The 17,214-nt window shown below is 40.7% G+C and overlaps 1 protein-coding gene across 2 annotated transcripts in view; it reads right to left on the bottom strand.

Annotated features, from left to right (window-relative positions):
- Positions 1-17,214, bottom strand: part of HTR4 (5-hydroxytryptamine receptor 4) — a 142,441-nt gene that overhangs the window by 25,994 nt on the left and 99,233 nt on the right. For both annotated transcript variants that reach the window (XM_072756921.1, XM_072756922.1), the window contains exons 5-6: positions 6,406-6,559; positions 2,229-2,797 (exon numbers count right to left, since the gene is read on the bottom strand). In XM_072756921.1, the coding sequence (XP_072613022.1) occupies positions 2,229-2,797; positions 6,406-6,559 (723 nt within the window). The remainder of the gene's footprint in view (positions 1-2,228; positions 2,798-6,405; positions 6,560-17,214) is intronic.

The following is a 17,214-nucleotide window of genomic DNA, read 5'->3' as shown; positions in this document are numbered from 1 at the left end:
GTTCCTATTTTACATTGGGCAACCTACCAGGTATTTGGTATGAAGCACTGAACAAAACAGACAGCATTCCTGTCCTGGCAAAGCTTACGCTGTGGTGGATTCAGGCTTCAGTCTTCTCTGTGTCAGCTGCCCTGCTCTTAAAAGATTCCCCACCTCCCCCAGGAAAGTATCTCAGACCAACTTCCTATACTTTCCATTACCTCATGCAGAAATACAAAAACTAGAGTATGGAGACTACATCCACAAGCCACCTCGAAGCTACCATCTCTGCTTTACCACCCACTGAGATTTCCAAATGCAGCAGGGATAAGATACCATGTCAGTAAAATAGGTCTCTTGGGCTGCCCTTGAAACTCCCAAACACTTTCTGTGGCTGTTTCTATGGGAAAAGCACCCCCCACTCGCCGGTTCTAAACAACTGACTTAGCAAATGCACTGCTGGAGCAGACTCTGTGAGCTATTACACAGGCAAATGCTAACTGAAATAGCTTTTAAGCCCCCCCCCCCACCCCCCCAGAACAGAAGTTCTCGCACACACACTTTAGGGTTGGATTCTTCCCAAGACCCTTGCTCAAGGCCTCATAATCGGGAGAGAACACCGGCCTCCAGGGATAGTCTTGGAGGCTCTTCCACCAGGTGGAATCTCAACGCCCCGACTAGGCTTTAACTAACACTAGTAGCCGTAAATTGAATTCAGGCTTCCGAGCAGTCTCTGAGGCAAAGTGTTGATATTACACCGCAAACCCTATTTTCTCTTCTTTTCTTACACATGCAAATGAAAACTCCCCAGTTTTCAGCTGCCAGGACAGCTGAATACAGTCATCAGAAAAATTAAATGCTTGTGTCAGGGAAGGAACTGCTCTTTAGAAATTCCTGTGCATCTCAAGGCAAAGAAAAAAATGCGGTTGACAATTTGTTTTGCTACAGGATGAATGCACTTATTTAACACATGGTTTTTCATGGCTGAGAATGACTCTAGCCTAGGGGGCCAGAAAATTCTCAAGGTTTAGCGAAAGGCATCATGACTGGTCACTGAACATCCAGCTTCAAAGTTACTCCAATCTCCATCAACCCAGGTGACCTTGGGTAAACCACTTGACCTTTCCATGCTCTTTCCCATTCCATTGCTTTCCTCATGCTGTTCTATTTGCTAGAATGGCTTCCTTGATTTCTCCTCCAAGTCTCAAATACTTTCCTTATTTTTTTTTTAATTTTTATTTATTTATGATAGTCACAGAGAGATAGAGAGAGAGGCAGAGACACAGGCAGAGGGAGAAGCAGGCTCCATGCACCAGGAGCCCGACGTGGGATTCGATCCCGGGTCTCCAGGATCGCGCCGTGGGCCAAAGGCAGGCGCCAAACCGCTGCGCCACCCAGGGATCCCACTTTCCTTATTTTTTAAGCCAAGATCAGCTTCTTTCCTCCTCAAATTCCCATTCCCCATGATCCATACCTCCATTACATCATTTATCACGTGGTATTACTGTTGCACGTTTACCCTTCCATTTATTTCATTTATCACGTTATTTTGTGGCCATCTAAGGTATCAGGCCATATGTTATTACTAGTGCTCCCACTAATAATATTAATAACACTGTTAGTAGTATTATGAGTGCTTACTATGTGTCAAGCCCTAAATGAATCCATTATCTCTAGTTATCAAAAGTCCTATGAGATGGATGTTATTTTTTTTTTTTTTTACAATTGAGTAAAATAAAGCCAGGAGAGATTATATAAATGGTTAGTAGTGGCACTAAGAGTCAAAATAAAGTCTCTTTTTACCTTAAAGCCCATGCTGTTAACCACTACTGTAAAACACTACCTATAAGTATGAGTAGATAATATTTACTAAAGGCTTACTAGGTGTCAGGATCTGTACTATGTGCTCTATGCACATTAGCTAATTTGATCCTCACAAAAACTCTGTGATATAGATATTGTGACTGTGATCTCAAGTTTAAAAAAAAAAATGAAATTGAAGTCCGGAGTGGTTAAATGACTTGCCCAAGGTCACAGAACTGTGGATACTGGATTTGAATATAAGCCAGTCTCCTCCAGGGCCTGAGGCCTTACCCACTACTCTACTTCATGACCAAATAGAATTTTCTTTAATTTTTGTAAACACTGCACAGGTTCTCAAGAACAACCTGTCTGGAAACAAAAAACTGGAGAGGTACCCGTTCCGATCATGAAAATACACAAAATCTATCAAGCCCCTAAGCACTCACCTTAGCACATGTGTGGATCCATTAATGGTTGTGGTTGAACAGGGGACAGTCTGGCCCAGAATGGAGGGTCTTCGGTAGCGCTCATCATCACAGCAGAGGATGATGAGGAAGGCACGTCTAAAAGACTTATTCAAGAAGGCGTACAGAAAGGGGTTTAACCCAGAGTTGATGTAGCCAAGCCAGAGGAAAGCGGTCCACACCTGCCCAGGAACAGTGTAGTCTATGAATGGATCCACAATATTAGTGACAAAGAATGGAGCCCAGCAGAGGCAGAAGCAACCCATGATGATGCACAGGGTCTTGGCTGCTTTGGTCTCGGTCCTCATGCGATGAGTGCTGTGCTGGTCAGCTGGCTGAGGCCTGCCTTCAGAGGGGGCTCCTGCCCGTTGTAACATCTGGATTTGGTGGGCATGCTCTTTTGCTGTGACGTAGATGCGATAATAGGCCAGCACCATGAGGAGAAATGGGATGTAGAAGGCCACCACAGAGCAGGTGATGGCGTAGGGCTTGTTGACCATGAAGATACAGTACGTAGAGTTGGAGTTTTGGTTGAACTTCCTTTTTTCTATCTGAGAGTTGGAGGGAGAGAAAAATGAGGAAAGAAGGGAGAATAGGAAGGAAAAAGTGAAGAGAAAGAAGCAAGAGGGGAATGATGAAAATTGTGAGAAAAGAAAAAAGATGAAAAAGCCAAGGAAGGATTGGAAAGGAGAGAGAAAAGGAGGTGAACAAAGAAGAGCAGGGAAGGTAGGGGAAAACATAAGAGGAAAAAGAGGAGGAAAGAGAGAAGAAGGTTTATCAGCCAAGTTTTCTTTTCCTAATGAGCCTATAGCACATAGAACTGCGAAGGTAGAAAGGGATATGATTGCACTGGGGCGCAGAGGGACTGCCTCTGCACAAGGGGCTGAAGGCCCCAGGAAAGAGTAGAAATAGGATAGGAACAAAATCATCCTTCATTCTCTCTACCCAACTGAGCACAGAGTTAGTGTCTCCTCCCTTCCTGTCTGCCTGCACACAATATATGTGGTAGTAAAAGTCTTGGAACTGTAGCTCGTCTTCTTCAAGACTATTCTTATACATCAGCATTTCCTATATAAAATTTAGAATTAGCTTATCAATTTACATACAGGTCTTTGGGGATTTTGATTGGAATTACAATAGAATGATTGAGGAAAATGGACTTCTTTCCCATGGTAAGCCATCCAATTCACAAATATGGTAATTCTTTCCTTTACTTAAATCCTTTAAAATGTTTTACAGTTTTTTGCTGTAAATGTCTTGCATATTTTTTGTCAGGTTTATTCCTATGTATTTGACTTGTTATTCTATTGCAAATGGTACCAACTAGTCCTAGTTATTTGTTGCCATTATGTGAAATTCAGTGAAATTTTTCTGTATGGTGATGTATCCAGCAACTCCTTTAAATCCGTTATTAATATTTCATCTCTAGAGTCTTACAAATTTTCTCCATAAGTACCCATGTGATCTGCAAATAATAAAAATTTCACTTCTACCTTTCCAATCTTAAAGCCATTTTTCTTGCATTATTGAACTTGATAAGATCTCCAGTGTAACCCTGAATAGAAGAGGTAATAGTGAATACCATTTTACAGTCTCAGTTTTAGGAGGGGAGTTTCAATATTTTACTATTAAGTATGATATTTGCTGGAAGATTTTTATGGATGCTCTCTTCTATTTTTACTTTGATGAGATTTTTTTTTAAAAAAACCATGGATACTGAATTTTATAAATGAATTTTTGGCAGTAAAGAATGATCATGTGGGTTTTCCCTCTTTCTTTTATTAATATGGTGAATTACAGTCATGGTGTTAGATTCCTGGAATAAGCCTCACCAGTATTAGATACTGTAATACACTGGATCTCTTTTAAAGATTAAAGGACGTTTCTCCCTACTATAAACTCTGTCTGCTGACAGCTCTGAGTTATCAGCCTTATCTAGGAACAGCCCGTGGCTGAAGAGAGCTGTATAATGCAACGACACCTCTCTGTCTGAGGTCAGCCTGCATCCACTGTGAATGTACATACAAACAAATGTATGAATAACATATATGACACACACATGTTATTTTATTTGTGTCTTATTTAGTGTCTTGTCTCAAGGCATATTATGTACCTTCCTATTGAATTCACACTTTTCTAATAATAATGAAATATTTCTTTTCACCTCAAGTAGTATGACTTGCCTTAAATTTATTTTATCACTGATAATAGTATACCTATCCCAGCTTTCTTTTGATTAGTGCTTGAATATTATATTTTCCATTATTTTATATATCAAACTTACTGTCACCTTATATTTCATGGGCTCTGTCACAAGCAGCATAATTGTGTATTGATTAGTTGATGAAAATACTGTGACCAGAACTTGCAGGAACCTAACTCTGTATTTCTCCTAGGAGCAAAGATTCAATATGTGCTAATTCAGCGCTTGTGTAGCTTTATAGAACCTACTTACTGCAAATAGTGAGAATCAACTGTACCTGCATTGTGAACACATGGGTTGTGCTAGCTTCTGTCTAGGTCAATTCAATGTGCAGGTGAGTGGAAGGATATGCAGGGCAATCACAGCATCATGGAGCAAATATTAGGCATCTTCACACCACGCAGATACTCCATTCCTCAGCTGCATGAAGTAAATAGGGGATGCCTCTCTCTCACTCTCAAAATGGACAATTCTCTAGATTATTTCCCTTAGAAATTCTATATCCAAAGGTAAGAGTGCTGCACTCTTTTTTTTTTTTAAAGTTCTAATGCACAAAAGCTTATGTTTCCAAATGTTTTCTCCATTAGGGATTAAGTTTAGTACAGAAATTAAGAGCATAGACTCTGGACTGCAGTAAGCCTGGGCATAGCTATAGTCACCACCACTCCCTGCTAATCTGACTATAGCTAATAACCTCTCTTGCTCAGTTTCCTGAGGGCAATGGTAAGATCAACCTCATGGCATTGTTGTAAGGCTTGAGCGAGGTCACAGAAATGATGATTAAGTGAACACAGACTCGTCAAATAGTAAATGTTCAATATTTGTTGGCCATAATTATTACTCTACTGGTCATTGGAAACTTGAATTTCATTTCCCTTGCGAATGGCAAAACTGGAAGTTTGAAAGAAGAAGGATAGGATTCAAGAAAATATCCATACAGTCCCCCTTGTATGAATCCCCTTTTACTTCGCCACTCCTTTGTCCCCAGCATTTCTTTCAGAAGCCCAAGGAACTCTTGTTCTGACATACCACATGCAAATCCTGGCCCAGCCTTGGCTTGGATATCCTTTCCTGGACAAAGAACAAGGCAAGATTAGGGGCTGGGAATGTGGTGGAGAGAAGAACAGGCAGCTCCTACTCTAACGGTCTTGGTGGGCTGGAGCCTGCTCTCGATCTCTCATCTCCAGCCCCCTTCCTACCTCAACACATTCCCCATTTCAAAGTGACTGCCTACAACTTCCTTCGGGAATATATATCACTGCCAGTTAACTCCCACCATAACTTCTGATCTTCATTGCAAGTTTGCTACTATAAACATAGTGTGTCAGAGCTGGAAGACTCCTGAAAATCATCTGGACAGGGGCTGGCAAATGCCCAGCACATGTGCCACATCCTGCTCTCCTACGCCCCTGGAGGACACACTCCTCCACTGAAGACCAATGCAGCTTCTCATTGCACTCCTTCAAGGTCAGGGACAGAGCTGGACTCAGGGTCCAATTCTCTTGACCCCTAGTCCAGGATTGTCTTCATTCTCTGGAAGCCTCCATCCACACGATGTGTTTTCTGCTGGTCACGGGAAGCCAGGAAATGGGATGAAGGCCTCTTGGGGGCACCTCACATACTTCAGGCTCTATAGTCTGAATGCTAAGCATTGAATCCCTGTTCTGCTATTTACTGGGCATGTTACGTCACCTTTTTGAGCCTGACTTTTCTCATCTGGTTGAGATGAGAGAAGGATGTTGTCAGGATTCTATGTAAAGTCTGAGCATACTTTCTGGAATACAGCAAACATTCCAAAATGTTAGCTTGCTTTTTTTTGCTGTTATTGTTGTCACTCAGACCACTATCAGAATCTGTCTTAGAATATCCACCCAACCTGACATGGTTTGTATTTAGAATCCCAAGCAAATAAAGTTCATCAGCGAGTAAGCTAGTGGGGTCTGCACAGGTACTCACCAAATCAATTATGCCAATATTATTCCAGCCTTGCATTATAGGGAGAAAAGAGATAAACATGGGGATGATCCAGCAGCCTCCCAGCATTAACGCGATGCGCAGAGGGGTCATCTTGTTCCTATAGACCAGAGGCTGGCAGCAGATGGCATAATACCTGGAGAGAGAACAGAAGGTGTGGGTGCCACAGGAAAGGAGGAGTGAGAGGGAGAAGGAGGGAAGAATGATTGAGGAGAAAGAAGAGTGGGGAAGGAGTAGAAGGGAGAAGGGATGTAAGAAAAGGAAATATTGGGAAAGAGGAAAATCAGAGGGGGAAGCAGAGAATAAAAATAAAGAAGGAAGAAAAGAAAAAATAATGTGGGGGAAGGCAGGGACAGCGGGTAGTAGAGTAGGGGAAGATGAAGCCAGAGAAGGACAGAGGGAAGAAACAAGCAATTACGTAATGAGATGTGACATTCGTCCATGGGTTTCTGTGGACATAAATATCAAGCTTAGATCACGTCTGAGAGTCACTGCTGGAGCTGGCTCCACATCCCTCTTCCTCTCCCTGTCTCTGAGAAGCTTGATACACACCTGAGAGTCTGCTCTGTCTCACGCGTGGTTCCAACACTTACCTTCACGCCTGGACACTTCAGGAACTTCTGTCCAGCCCTTTCAACCGCAGAGTCCAGGCACCCGTAGCCCCCTTTGATAACAAGGTGCCAAGAACGAGATCTCAGATTTGCCCCCATCCTCTTAATCACCTAGCTATCCTGAGGTGAGATTCTAAGTCAGTATTCCAGAGATTCCACTCCTCTCCCCTGCATCAGACTCCTCTAAGGAGATCCAGTTAAAACGCAGATTCCAAGGATCTCTTGAATCAGAGTCTATTGGCTAGGGAGTTTGCATTTTGACAAGTGGAAGTCATTGCTGCTGTTGCTAAATATGTCCAGCTCCCCCTTCTGGGCACATGTGCTTCCTGGCCTCCTTGTGGTTGGATGGGGCCTAGTGATTGGTCTGGTCAAGAAGTTGTGAACAGACTTGACATGCATTACTTCTGGACTAGACCATTTAATTGTTTCTCTGATACCCAGAATGTAAAATTTCAAACATTTCCTGCTCCATAATGTCCTACCTTCTGGTAGAGACCACCTCATCCTCGTTTATTGGGGTCTACTCTCCCTCATGGGACTCACTGCTTACCAGTTTTTGAGTCCATGTTTTGTCAATGTGTTAGCTTTCTTCTTTGTTCCAGATAGAGACGCAACCTGGTCCATTCCGTGATCTGGCCTCTAACTCCCAGACTGCTTCTTACATGTTATTCCAGTCTTAGAGATCATCACTTCTATGCCCAGGCAGTTCAGGGAATTTGACAAGAGGCAAAATACTCCAATAGGTCTATCAGCTACTTGTCTTTGGAAATGTCAAAGAATAAGTGCAAACATAAAGCCTGGGGGATAAGTCTATTCATTAAGATTTTATACCATCTAATGATGAGACACCCCCTTATGTCCCTCATTTTATGCAATTCACTTTAATTTTTCCCACCTCTTCTTTTCTTTTCTTAATTCAAAGCATAACTAACATAACAATGGCTATATTCTTTGAAGAGGTGGTGGTAGGATGAGTTGAGAAAGAGGGTGGAATAAGAAGGAGAGCTCGCTCAGTGTCGGAACATAAGCAGTGGGCGCCTCAGGAGCTGAGAGGGGAGAATTATACCCTTCCCTCCAAGGCATTAGGGAGCAGTTGACCACGACATGCCAGGAGGCTTCCTATGGCCAGCAGCACGGTGAGTGTCCTGACCTGGACCAGAGTACAAGGAACAACAGACCGAAGAATGGGAGAAAGGCTCACCTGGGAACTCATTTTCTCTATCTATAAAACTCACATGGTAGCAGAATATAACTAAAGATAATGCAGTAAGGGAAAGAATTATGATTATCTGGAATTCCCTCCATGATCTTGACTTATAAGAAAGGCAAATCATATCAAAATGACAATTTTTTTCTGAATGGCTGTATTAATAATCATCAGAGATTTATTATGAACATAGAATTAACCCTGAATTTGGAGTATGTGAAAAAATTTTCCCCAAACTATACTCCCTTCTTCATTTCCTGCTACAGGGTTTAGATTAGACCCTTGGTTTTATCCATTTAGCATCCTTTCTCCTTTCTTTTGGTATTAGCATCCCAAAGCTTTTGGGAATTATCTCTTCTCTGTTGCTTTCAGATTGTTGGGAGCAAATGATGTTGCTCCCAACTTTCCTGGCCAGGTAGTAATCCAATCAGACCTTCTCCTGGGACTCTGAATGCCATGTTGAATGATGGAAAGATGGGAAGTTACTGGAGGTCCATTGATACCGCAGCAGCCTCCTCGTGGGGCTGGTAGTAGGTCCTACTCCTTGGATCTTTGGGCAACCATGCTCTTGCCTTTTCAGGTCTTCTCGCTTTAGTTCTTCCTTCAATTAAGTAAGCCACCATATTTCTTTCCAATAAATTCCTTTTGTTACGTAAGCTGGTATTACTGATTGAGTTGGGTCCCCTCTCCCTTTCCTAAAAGATATGTTGAAGTCCTAAACCTCAGTACCTTGGAAGATGGCCTTATTTAGATATACAGTCTTCACAGAAATAATGAAATAAAAGTAAGGCCATTAGTGTGGGCCTTGATCCAATATGGCTGATGTCCTCATAAAAAGGGAAATTTGGACACAGATTCAGATATGCTCAGAGATAGAGGATTGGGATAAAGCCTCTACAGGATAAGGAAAGCTTATCAGATCAAAGACTGCCATCAAATCACTTGGAGCTAAGAAAAGCCAAGGAAAATCCTTCCCCTACAGGTTTCAGAGGGAGTGTGGCTCTGTTGACACCTTGACTTCAGACTTTTAGCCTTCAGAACTGTGAGACAATACATTTCCTGTTCTAAGTACCCTGTTTGTGGTACTCATTATGACAGCTCCAGCAAACTAACAAAGTTAGCTAAAGTCAATATCTTGCCAGCAAAGTTTCCTGCCTCAGTGAAATGGTTTTGAATGTCAGACATGTCCTTCATAGGTACTTTGTTCTAATATCTTTATTTGATTCAATATACTTTCAGATCATAGCTCAAAGTCATAACATCCCTTCATCTACCATCCCAAAGAAGGCAATTGAGGGCTAAGGGAAGAACAGATGTTACCCTATCTTTGCTGTATAATTTATGATTTTTGAGGCTTGGAACAGATGTTAAGTACACAATTTCAGGAATTTTGGTTGGATCTCCAATGTCACAGAAATTTAAAAGTTCAAGGCAAAATTAAATATCTTGTGGGACAAAAGGTAAGTTTAAGGAAGCAGGACATTTTGGCTGCAAAGAGTCTTTAACTTCCATATATGGATACAGATATTGAGAAGGTTATGTTGAGAAGACAACAGAATTTACAGAAGAAGACTTTAGAATATGTGGTTATACCGATGTTCAAAACTTTTTTGTGAAAGTCTTTCTTTCTAAGTCTTGCTAGGCCAGGGTGATTGCCTGATTTCCATGGCATGATGAATATCCTGTGTACAATAAGATCTCTTCATGTTCAAAGTGAGGGGGAGGATGGGCAAAATAGGTGAAAAAGATTAAGGAATATAAACTTCCAATTATAAAAGAATTGAGTCATAGGAAGGAAAGTACAGCATAGGGAATATGGTCAATAATATTGCAATAACCATGTATGCTGACCAATGGCAACTAGACTTACTGTGGTGATCGTTGCATCATGTATGTAAGTGCCAAATCACTATGTTGTACATCTGAGAGTAATATAATACTGTATATCAACTATACTACAATAAAAAAGTTAATTTAATTGTTTTTAAATGATCTTTTCATGGTCTGCTATCCAATGTTCTCACTTCCTATAATTCCTAGGTTACTAGGAGCTCCTGCCACAGAGAAGTAAATAATGATGGCAGATTTCCTTTTAAAGTTCAACTTCAAGGGGGATACTGTGGATGTCATACGCATTTTACCAATCTTTTCCCTATTTGACCTACACAGTCAGTATGCAAGACAGTGGATGCCTGAAAGAAAGTTGCTTGGACAGTTCATTCCACAGGGGCTCAGGTGGGATGCATCCATGGTTTCTTACACACACAGTTGTAGAAAATGACTCTTACATGATGTGGGGTGGTTGGGTAAGCCTGAGAAAAGTCCTTTATCTCCTACTTTAAAAATCACCAATCAGTAAAAGGAAAAAAAAAGAATTTTATTTTATTTAATGATAGGTATGGATGAATGAGAAAAATACCAAATTGTGTCTAGATATCCATTTGACTTGAATCTTCTATACATCATTTTCAGCCTGATACTGTCTTATGGTAGACATAATTTGATTTTTAAGTGCCATGGAGTAGAAATATAAGGTTTTCATATGGAGATCAGATTATAGCAACCATTTTACCGATGGGTTCAAGATTCTTACCAAGGCTTTGGCACTCTTGAGGCAGCTGACCTGAAAAAGCCACCTCATATGCTTCTATCTTTCCTGATAAGCTTTTAATCTTTGCTTTCTAGCAATGAATCGAGCAAAATAAATATCCTTTTGAAGTCTGCTTTCAAGAATCGAAATTAAGTAGGTGAGAATAAATATCACTGAATAAAATGCTTAATGAAAATTGAGTCCATGTATTAATTGACTAAAGGAGTTTCCTTTAAAATTCTAACCTCTGTCTTTGGATCAGGGACCAGACAGAAATCTGATAACTTGATTGCTACCTGTCATGGTTGCTTTTTAATTCCTATATTTGGATTGTAATACCCTTGCAAATAACAAAAACATTTACCCTATAATGAACTGCCCCCCAAACACATATAATACCATGAAGCAGAAGAAGCTAAATTTGCAAGCTCTTTGGAGATCAGGCAAAGTGCACTGGCTGAGTTAATAGTTACTTCACATATACTGACCAAGGGCTCTCCCTGTATTATCTACTTAGTCTTCACAACTGTAAGACTAGGAAGACAGGAACTATAAGGGCACCCGTTTCATAGATGAGGAAACAAACACACAGATGTGTCAGGATGTGCCCAAGGTAAGAGCTGAGCTGGGATCTAGTCCAGGCAGTTTGACTCAAGGGCCAGAACATCAACTTCACACTATCACTTCACTCTGCTACCTTCCCTAAGTCTGCAAGGGATTAGGGTTAGTCTAATTCTTTAAAAACCACATTAGAAGTAATCAAAAACACTGAATCTCAGAATTTGTAGAACCCTCAGAATCCCGAAATCCCCAAATCCTTTCTAAAAGAAAATGTATCCAAGCCTGTCTGAATGTACGAGGGACTAGAAATTCACCAAACCCCACTGCACTACTTTCTAAATTTGAGAATATCTTGAAGTTAAGAAAGTTTCTTCCACAATTGATTCTCTGTAACCTCCAATTTTACCCTCTGGCTCAATTAGAAATTTCTATCTCTAATTCTTTTTATGCACAATGGTCCTACAGACATCTGAAGAGAGCTTTCACATTTTTCTGAAGTCTTACTTTCTATAGGAAAAATATACCCAGTTGTATTCAACCCCGATTGATTTTGCTCAACAAGAGGTATTAGGCAATATCTGGAGACATTTGTTGTTGTGACAACTGGGAAGGGTGATGCTATTGGCAACCAGTGAGTTGAGGTCAGAGATGCTAAATATTTTACAACAGACAAGACAGACCCCACCCCCTAACAAAGAATCCTCTAATTTACAACATCCCCAGTGGTAAGGTTGAGAAACCCTGGTTTAGGAGAGGTGATGTGCACTTACAATAGGGGCTCCCTGTCCTCTGCATATGTTGTAGTGTGCAACTACCTCTTAAGTGTGGATGTCACAATGATAGCACAGTACTCCAGGGCATTCTATACAGACCAGAGAAGACTAGTACATTGTCATCCACCCTGCTCACCATAACTAATACAGCCTGGGGGATACCCAGAATTACAAGACAACTACACTTCCCCCAAAGAACTGTTATTTACAATAGGATGTGAGAAAAGTTCGTCTCATCTGATTTATAAGTTCCAGAAATGTTTGCCTTATTTACCACTATATCCCCAATGCCTCGTACAATGCTAAGCAGAGTAGATGCTCACAGAATGGGTTGAATAAATAATAAACCCTTAGTCACTACCATTTAAAGTAAATTCCATTACAACATGAGACCGTTTTGGAGATCTAATGGTCATATTTAGTAGAGAGATGAGAGAGTTTTCTCCAACAAGTGTCTTTTAAGGTGGACACCAGAGACTGGGTAAGGATGGTGGAGGACAAAGTGTAATCCATGTACTATAAACAGTATGGACAAAGGCCAGGAGACAGAAACTATATAAATATAATAAATCCATAAATCTATATCCATGTATCCACATAGCTATATAAACATAAAAAGAGTACAAATTAGCTGGACCACAGAGTGTTTGTAAGGAAGTAGAAAAATACATCCAAAAACGCTGGCTGAAGGGCAGTGGTTCTCAAACTATAGCATGCAACAGAATCACCTGGAGGGTTTGCTGAAACACAGGTTGTGGAAGATCTGGAATGGGGCCCAAGAATTTAGATTTCTGATATGTTCTTGGGTGACACTGCTGCTGGTGATTTGGGGACTCTGAGAACCAATGTCTCAGAAGTTTTCGAATGCTCTGCCAGGATGAGTCACCAAAGCTTTTTTGAACTGGAAAATGTCCATTGCAATCAACACCACTGCATGCCTTACCTAAAGGAGCTGAATTACAACAAATTCAAGAAGAAGGATTGTTTGTTCACAAGCTAGGTGGACAGTGTTCATCAGGGAAAGCAGTTTGGTCTCATCTCCAGAATACATTTATCTGCAAGGTCTGTCCTCTAGACTTCCACTGGACAAGTCCCTTTCCTCTTTAATCAGAAAACTTTTACAAAGTGGTTAAAAGAATGTTCAAGTGACTAGTTCAAGTTCAAACTTTTACAAAGTGGTTAAAAGAATGTTCCAGATGGCCAGGATTAACTAAGATGTGGCATGGCTTTTTTCAAAGAAATGTTTTATGCAAAAACATTTCAAACTATTGCTTATAAAACTCCATTAAAATCCCCTTTGATAGACCAGCCACCAGTTTCCCCAACTGCAGCCGTGTGTAAATGTGGGATCAAATTGCTTTTAAATGCCTCTGGGGACACAATTTACTTTGACAACTCTTAGAAGACAGTCATGTATTTTAAGCTCCATGCTAATCTCCTCCCCACTCGTCCTGCAATTAAGGAAAATTCTTTCCTCCTCACTTCCTGCCATCCAACCACAAGGAAAACAGGAGCAAGGAGAATAACTTGGAACCTTGGATTCTCAGAATTAGAGGAGATTTTAGCAGTCAGCTTTATGTCTTTATCTGAGTATCATGTCTCCCAGCCTTAACCATTTTTTAGCTCTGTGGTCTCAGGATCAGTTATGTTACGTCTCAACTTTTCAGTTTCCTCGTGTGTAATGTGGGAATCATTATGTCCACCTCACTGATTGACGATGAGAACTGATGAAATAATGTTTAAAACAGAAAGTCCCTGGCACATAAGGCTTAATAATAGTTATTATTTTTACCTCTCTTTCTGATCTTTTACTTATATATATATATATATAAGTATATAGAAGTATATATAAATAAGTATATATATGTATATATAAGTAAAAGATCAGAGAGGGTATATATATATATATATATATATATATATATATATATATATGAATTCCAATAGATTCAAATACATTTTGGAATCAGGGGCTTTAAATTATTTAACAAATAAAATGAAAGTCACCTGGTTGAACATGGCTCCTAGTAGTCAATTATAAGAAACAAAATGGTGAATGAGTTTGACCCTAAAGGTGTATGGAAGTATTGAAACCATGCTGGTTGCCAACAATGAAGCTGATTATGTCTAGTATCCCCTTATGGACTTAATCCAGGCCCAGCTCTCCTACCTGAGATGATTGAAGACAATATCCTATATGGTCACTGAGACCAAATGTCTACTCAAGATCAACTAAAGAAAGAAATGTCAACTGCAGGAGAAAAAGAAAAAAATGAAGTAGCAGCTGGCTGCTAAGACCAAGTATTGAAACGGGATCAGGAAAACAAACCTTTTACAACAGATTTTTTTTTTCTCCCTACAGTTCCTAATTCATAAAGCACAAGCTAATGGTCTTCAGGACTTTGTACTAAAAGAATAAAGAGCTCCACTGAATCAGTAAGTTTATTAGTTACAAGGGGCATTTTGCCTTTAGCAAGAAAATCGGTTCTAGTCCCAACTCTCTTATGGTATTCCTTCCAACATTTGACAAATCACTTGGTGTCTTTGCATCTGTTTTCTTATGTGTAAAAGGGGATTAATTACATCTCAGTTTTTTTTTTTTAGAGGTTGTAATTGTGTTGGAATAAAGACGGCCACAAATTCTTTGACACTTCCCATACACAGATGGAGAGTCTGTCCCTTCCCTTGGATGTAGGCTGCCTTGTGACTGCTGTGACCGAGATACATTAGAAGTATTGTACGCCAGTCCCAAGACTAATTTTTAAGAGGGCTCTTGGTTTCTCAGAGGGAAGAGGGAGAGGTGCCCAGCTTAGCCCAGCTTTACAAGTGACCCCATCAAGGTGCCATGCATGTGATAAATTGCCTTGAACCCTCCAGGCTAGTCTAGTCTCCAGCTAAACACCATCAAGAGACTTTGGCCACGCCCAAATTCCAGATGCACAGAATTGTGAGATCTATATAATAACACATTGTTGTTTAAGCCATTAAGTTTTGGGGTAGATGTTCTATTTTACTTTTTTTTTTTTTTATGATAGTCACACACACACAGAGAGAGAGAGAGAGAGGCAGAGACACAGGCAGAGGGAGAAGCAGGCTCCATGCACCGGAAGCCCGATGTGGGATTCGATCCCGGGTCTCCAGGATCGCGCCCTGGGCCAAAGACAGGTGCTAAACCGCTGCACCACCCAGGGATCCCTGGGGTAGATGTTCTAGATGAGCGCAATAAGTAAACAAGTAATATACAGTCTGGTGTGATTGTGAGGTTCATTGGCTGGATAGCAGTACTCCCTCCAGTAGGGGGATCTAGCCACATTTTGTGGCAGAGCTCTGGATAAAGAGATATATGTTTCTGCTTGTAGTAATTGGTTTTACAGTATTTCAATTGCTCTGGTTCCCCTTTGAAGAGGCGAAGAAGCAGCAGCAGCTTCAAGAAAAAGCTAAAGGGCTTTCCTTTGCTCCCCTAGGGGCTTGGCAAGTGGCCAGTCACCTAGAGGATTAGTGAAGAAGGCCACAGCAGGGATATTCATCAGGAGCCAAGGACATGAAGGGGGGCTGAGAATGTAGCCAAGAGCAGAGGGAGAACTTCAGGTTCCAGGAAGAAAAAATATGGGGGTGGGAGGATATGGAGAGACTCTTTTCCATCAGAGATCTGAAAGACATTACACTAGGTCTTTGCAGGAGTCATAATCCCATGTGCAATCTGCAGATTTAATGCTTACTGTGTTCCTCTCTGTTAAATATTCTTCTGTACCTTCAGGATCAAAAAACTTGAAAGAAAGGGCATATCAGCTATCTAGGAAAGAGTCTTCTTGAGTTATTATAGACTAAAGAAAAACAGGTAATCTGCCAAAAATGTCAACTGAAAATGTCCAGGATTTACTGGACACACACACAGGTTTCCAAGGTATGTATACTTTACAACATGTATGAGTTGGCCAATCTGCCAGTGGACTGAATGACTGTCCCACCTACCCTTCCAGACTCAGCTGAAGGGTTATATAACCTTGAAAGTTCCTTGTGCCCCGCAAAAAAATACTAGGAGAGAATTTTTTCTGTCAGAGATCTGGATTGGTTCCCCATCCCTGGCCTGGTTTTTCACAGTACTTTGTATATGTCTGTGACATGGCATCTCTCCAATTGTATCATAATTGTATGTTTCTTCTCTCTGCTCCAACTCCTCCTCCTCCTACTATACTTGCTGTCCATTTACAGAGGGCACACTATGTGGCAGGAGGTATATTCTATTGTATCTAATTCTAACAGTGACTCTACAAGGGAGCTCTCATTACCCAAATTTTTTTCCTTTTCTTTTCTTTTTTAGTGGGGGAGGGGCAGAGGGAGAGGGAGAGAGAGAATCGTAAGCAGGCTTCATACTCAGCACTGAGCCTGCTGCAAGGCTCAATATCATGGCCCTGAGATCATGACCTGAGCCAAAATCAAGAGCCACCCAAGCACCTCTCATTATCCACATTTTAAATATGAGGAATTTGAACCCCAGAGAGTTTAATCCACTTACCTAATATCATAGGGCCTGGATACAGTAAAACTGGGACTTAAACCCGTATCTGCCAAAGTTCGTGCTCTAGTAATGCTGGTAAATAAATGGATAAGTTTAGACCAAAGCAACCCTATTTAGGAAGAGGAAGGAGAATATGCAGTGCCCCATAAGCTTTCTGAGCTGTAGACATGTGGAAAAAAAAATTGAATATATTTAAATACATTTAAATATACAGCTGATAAACAAGATAATATACAGAAATAATAACTAAACATCTACTGCAGCAATCAAGAAATGGGGTGAGGAAAAGGAGTGAAGAGGAGGAAGACAGATTTGAAAGATATTTATGACAATCGATCTATGATTTCGCATCCAGCTGGTCATGGTAGACAGGTCAAGATGACCCCAAAGAATTGCATTTTAATGACTAAAAGATGACTAATAGATGCACCTTTGATGTACAAAGTAGAAGAGGATATTAGTTTATAATGGAAATTTCCACTTTGGAAATTCCACACTGGATTTAAGAAAACAGACAGAAGCTTAAGGCC

The sequence above is a fragment of the Vulpes vulpes genome, chromosome 4 (assembly GCF_048418805.1).
Source record: "Vulpes vulpes isolate BD-2025 chromosome 4, VulVul3, whole genome shotgun sequence".
Lineage (NCBI taxonomy): Eukaryota > Metazoa > Chordata > Mammalia > Carnivora > Canidae > Vulpes > Vulpes vulpes.
The sequence above is the reverse complement of the archived record's forward strand: the minus strand, read 5'-3'. Positions and strand labels throughout refer to the sequence as shown.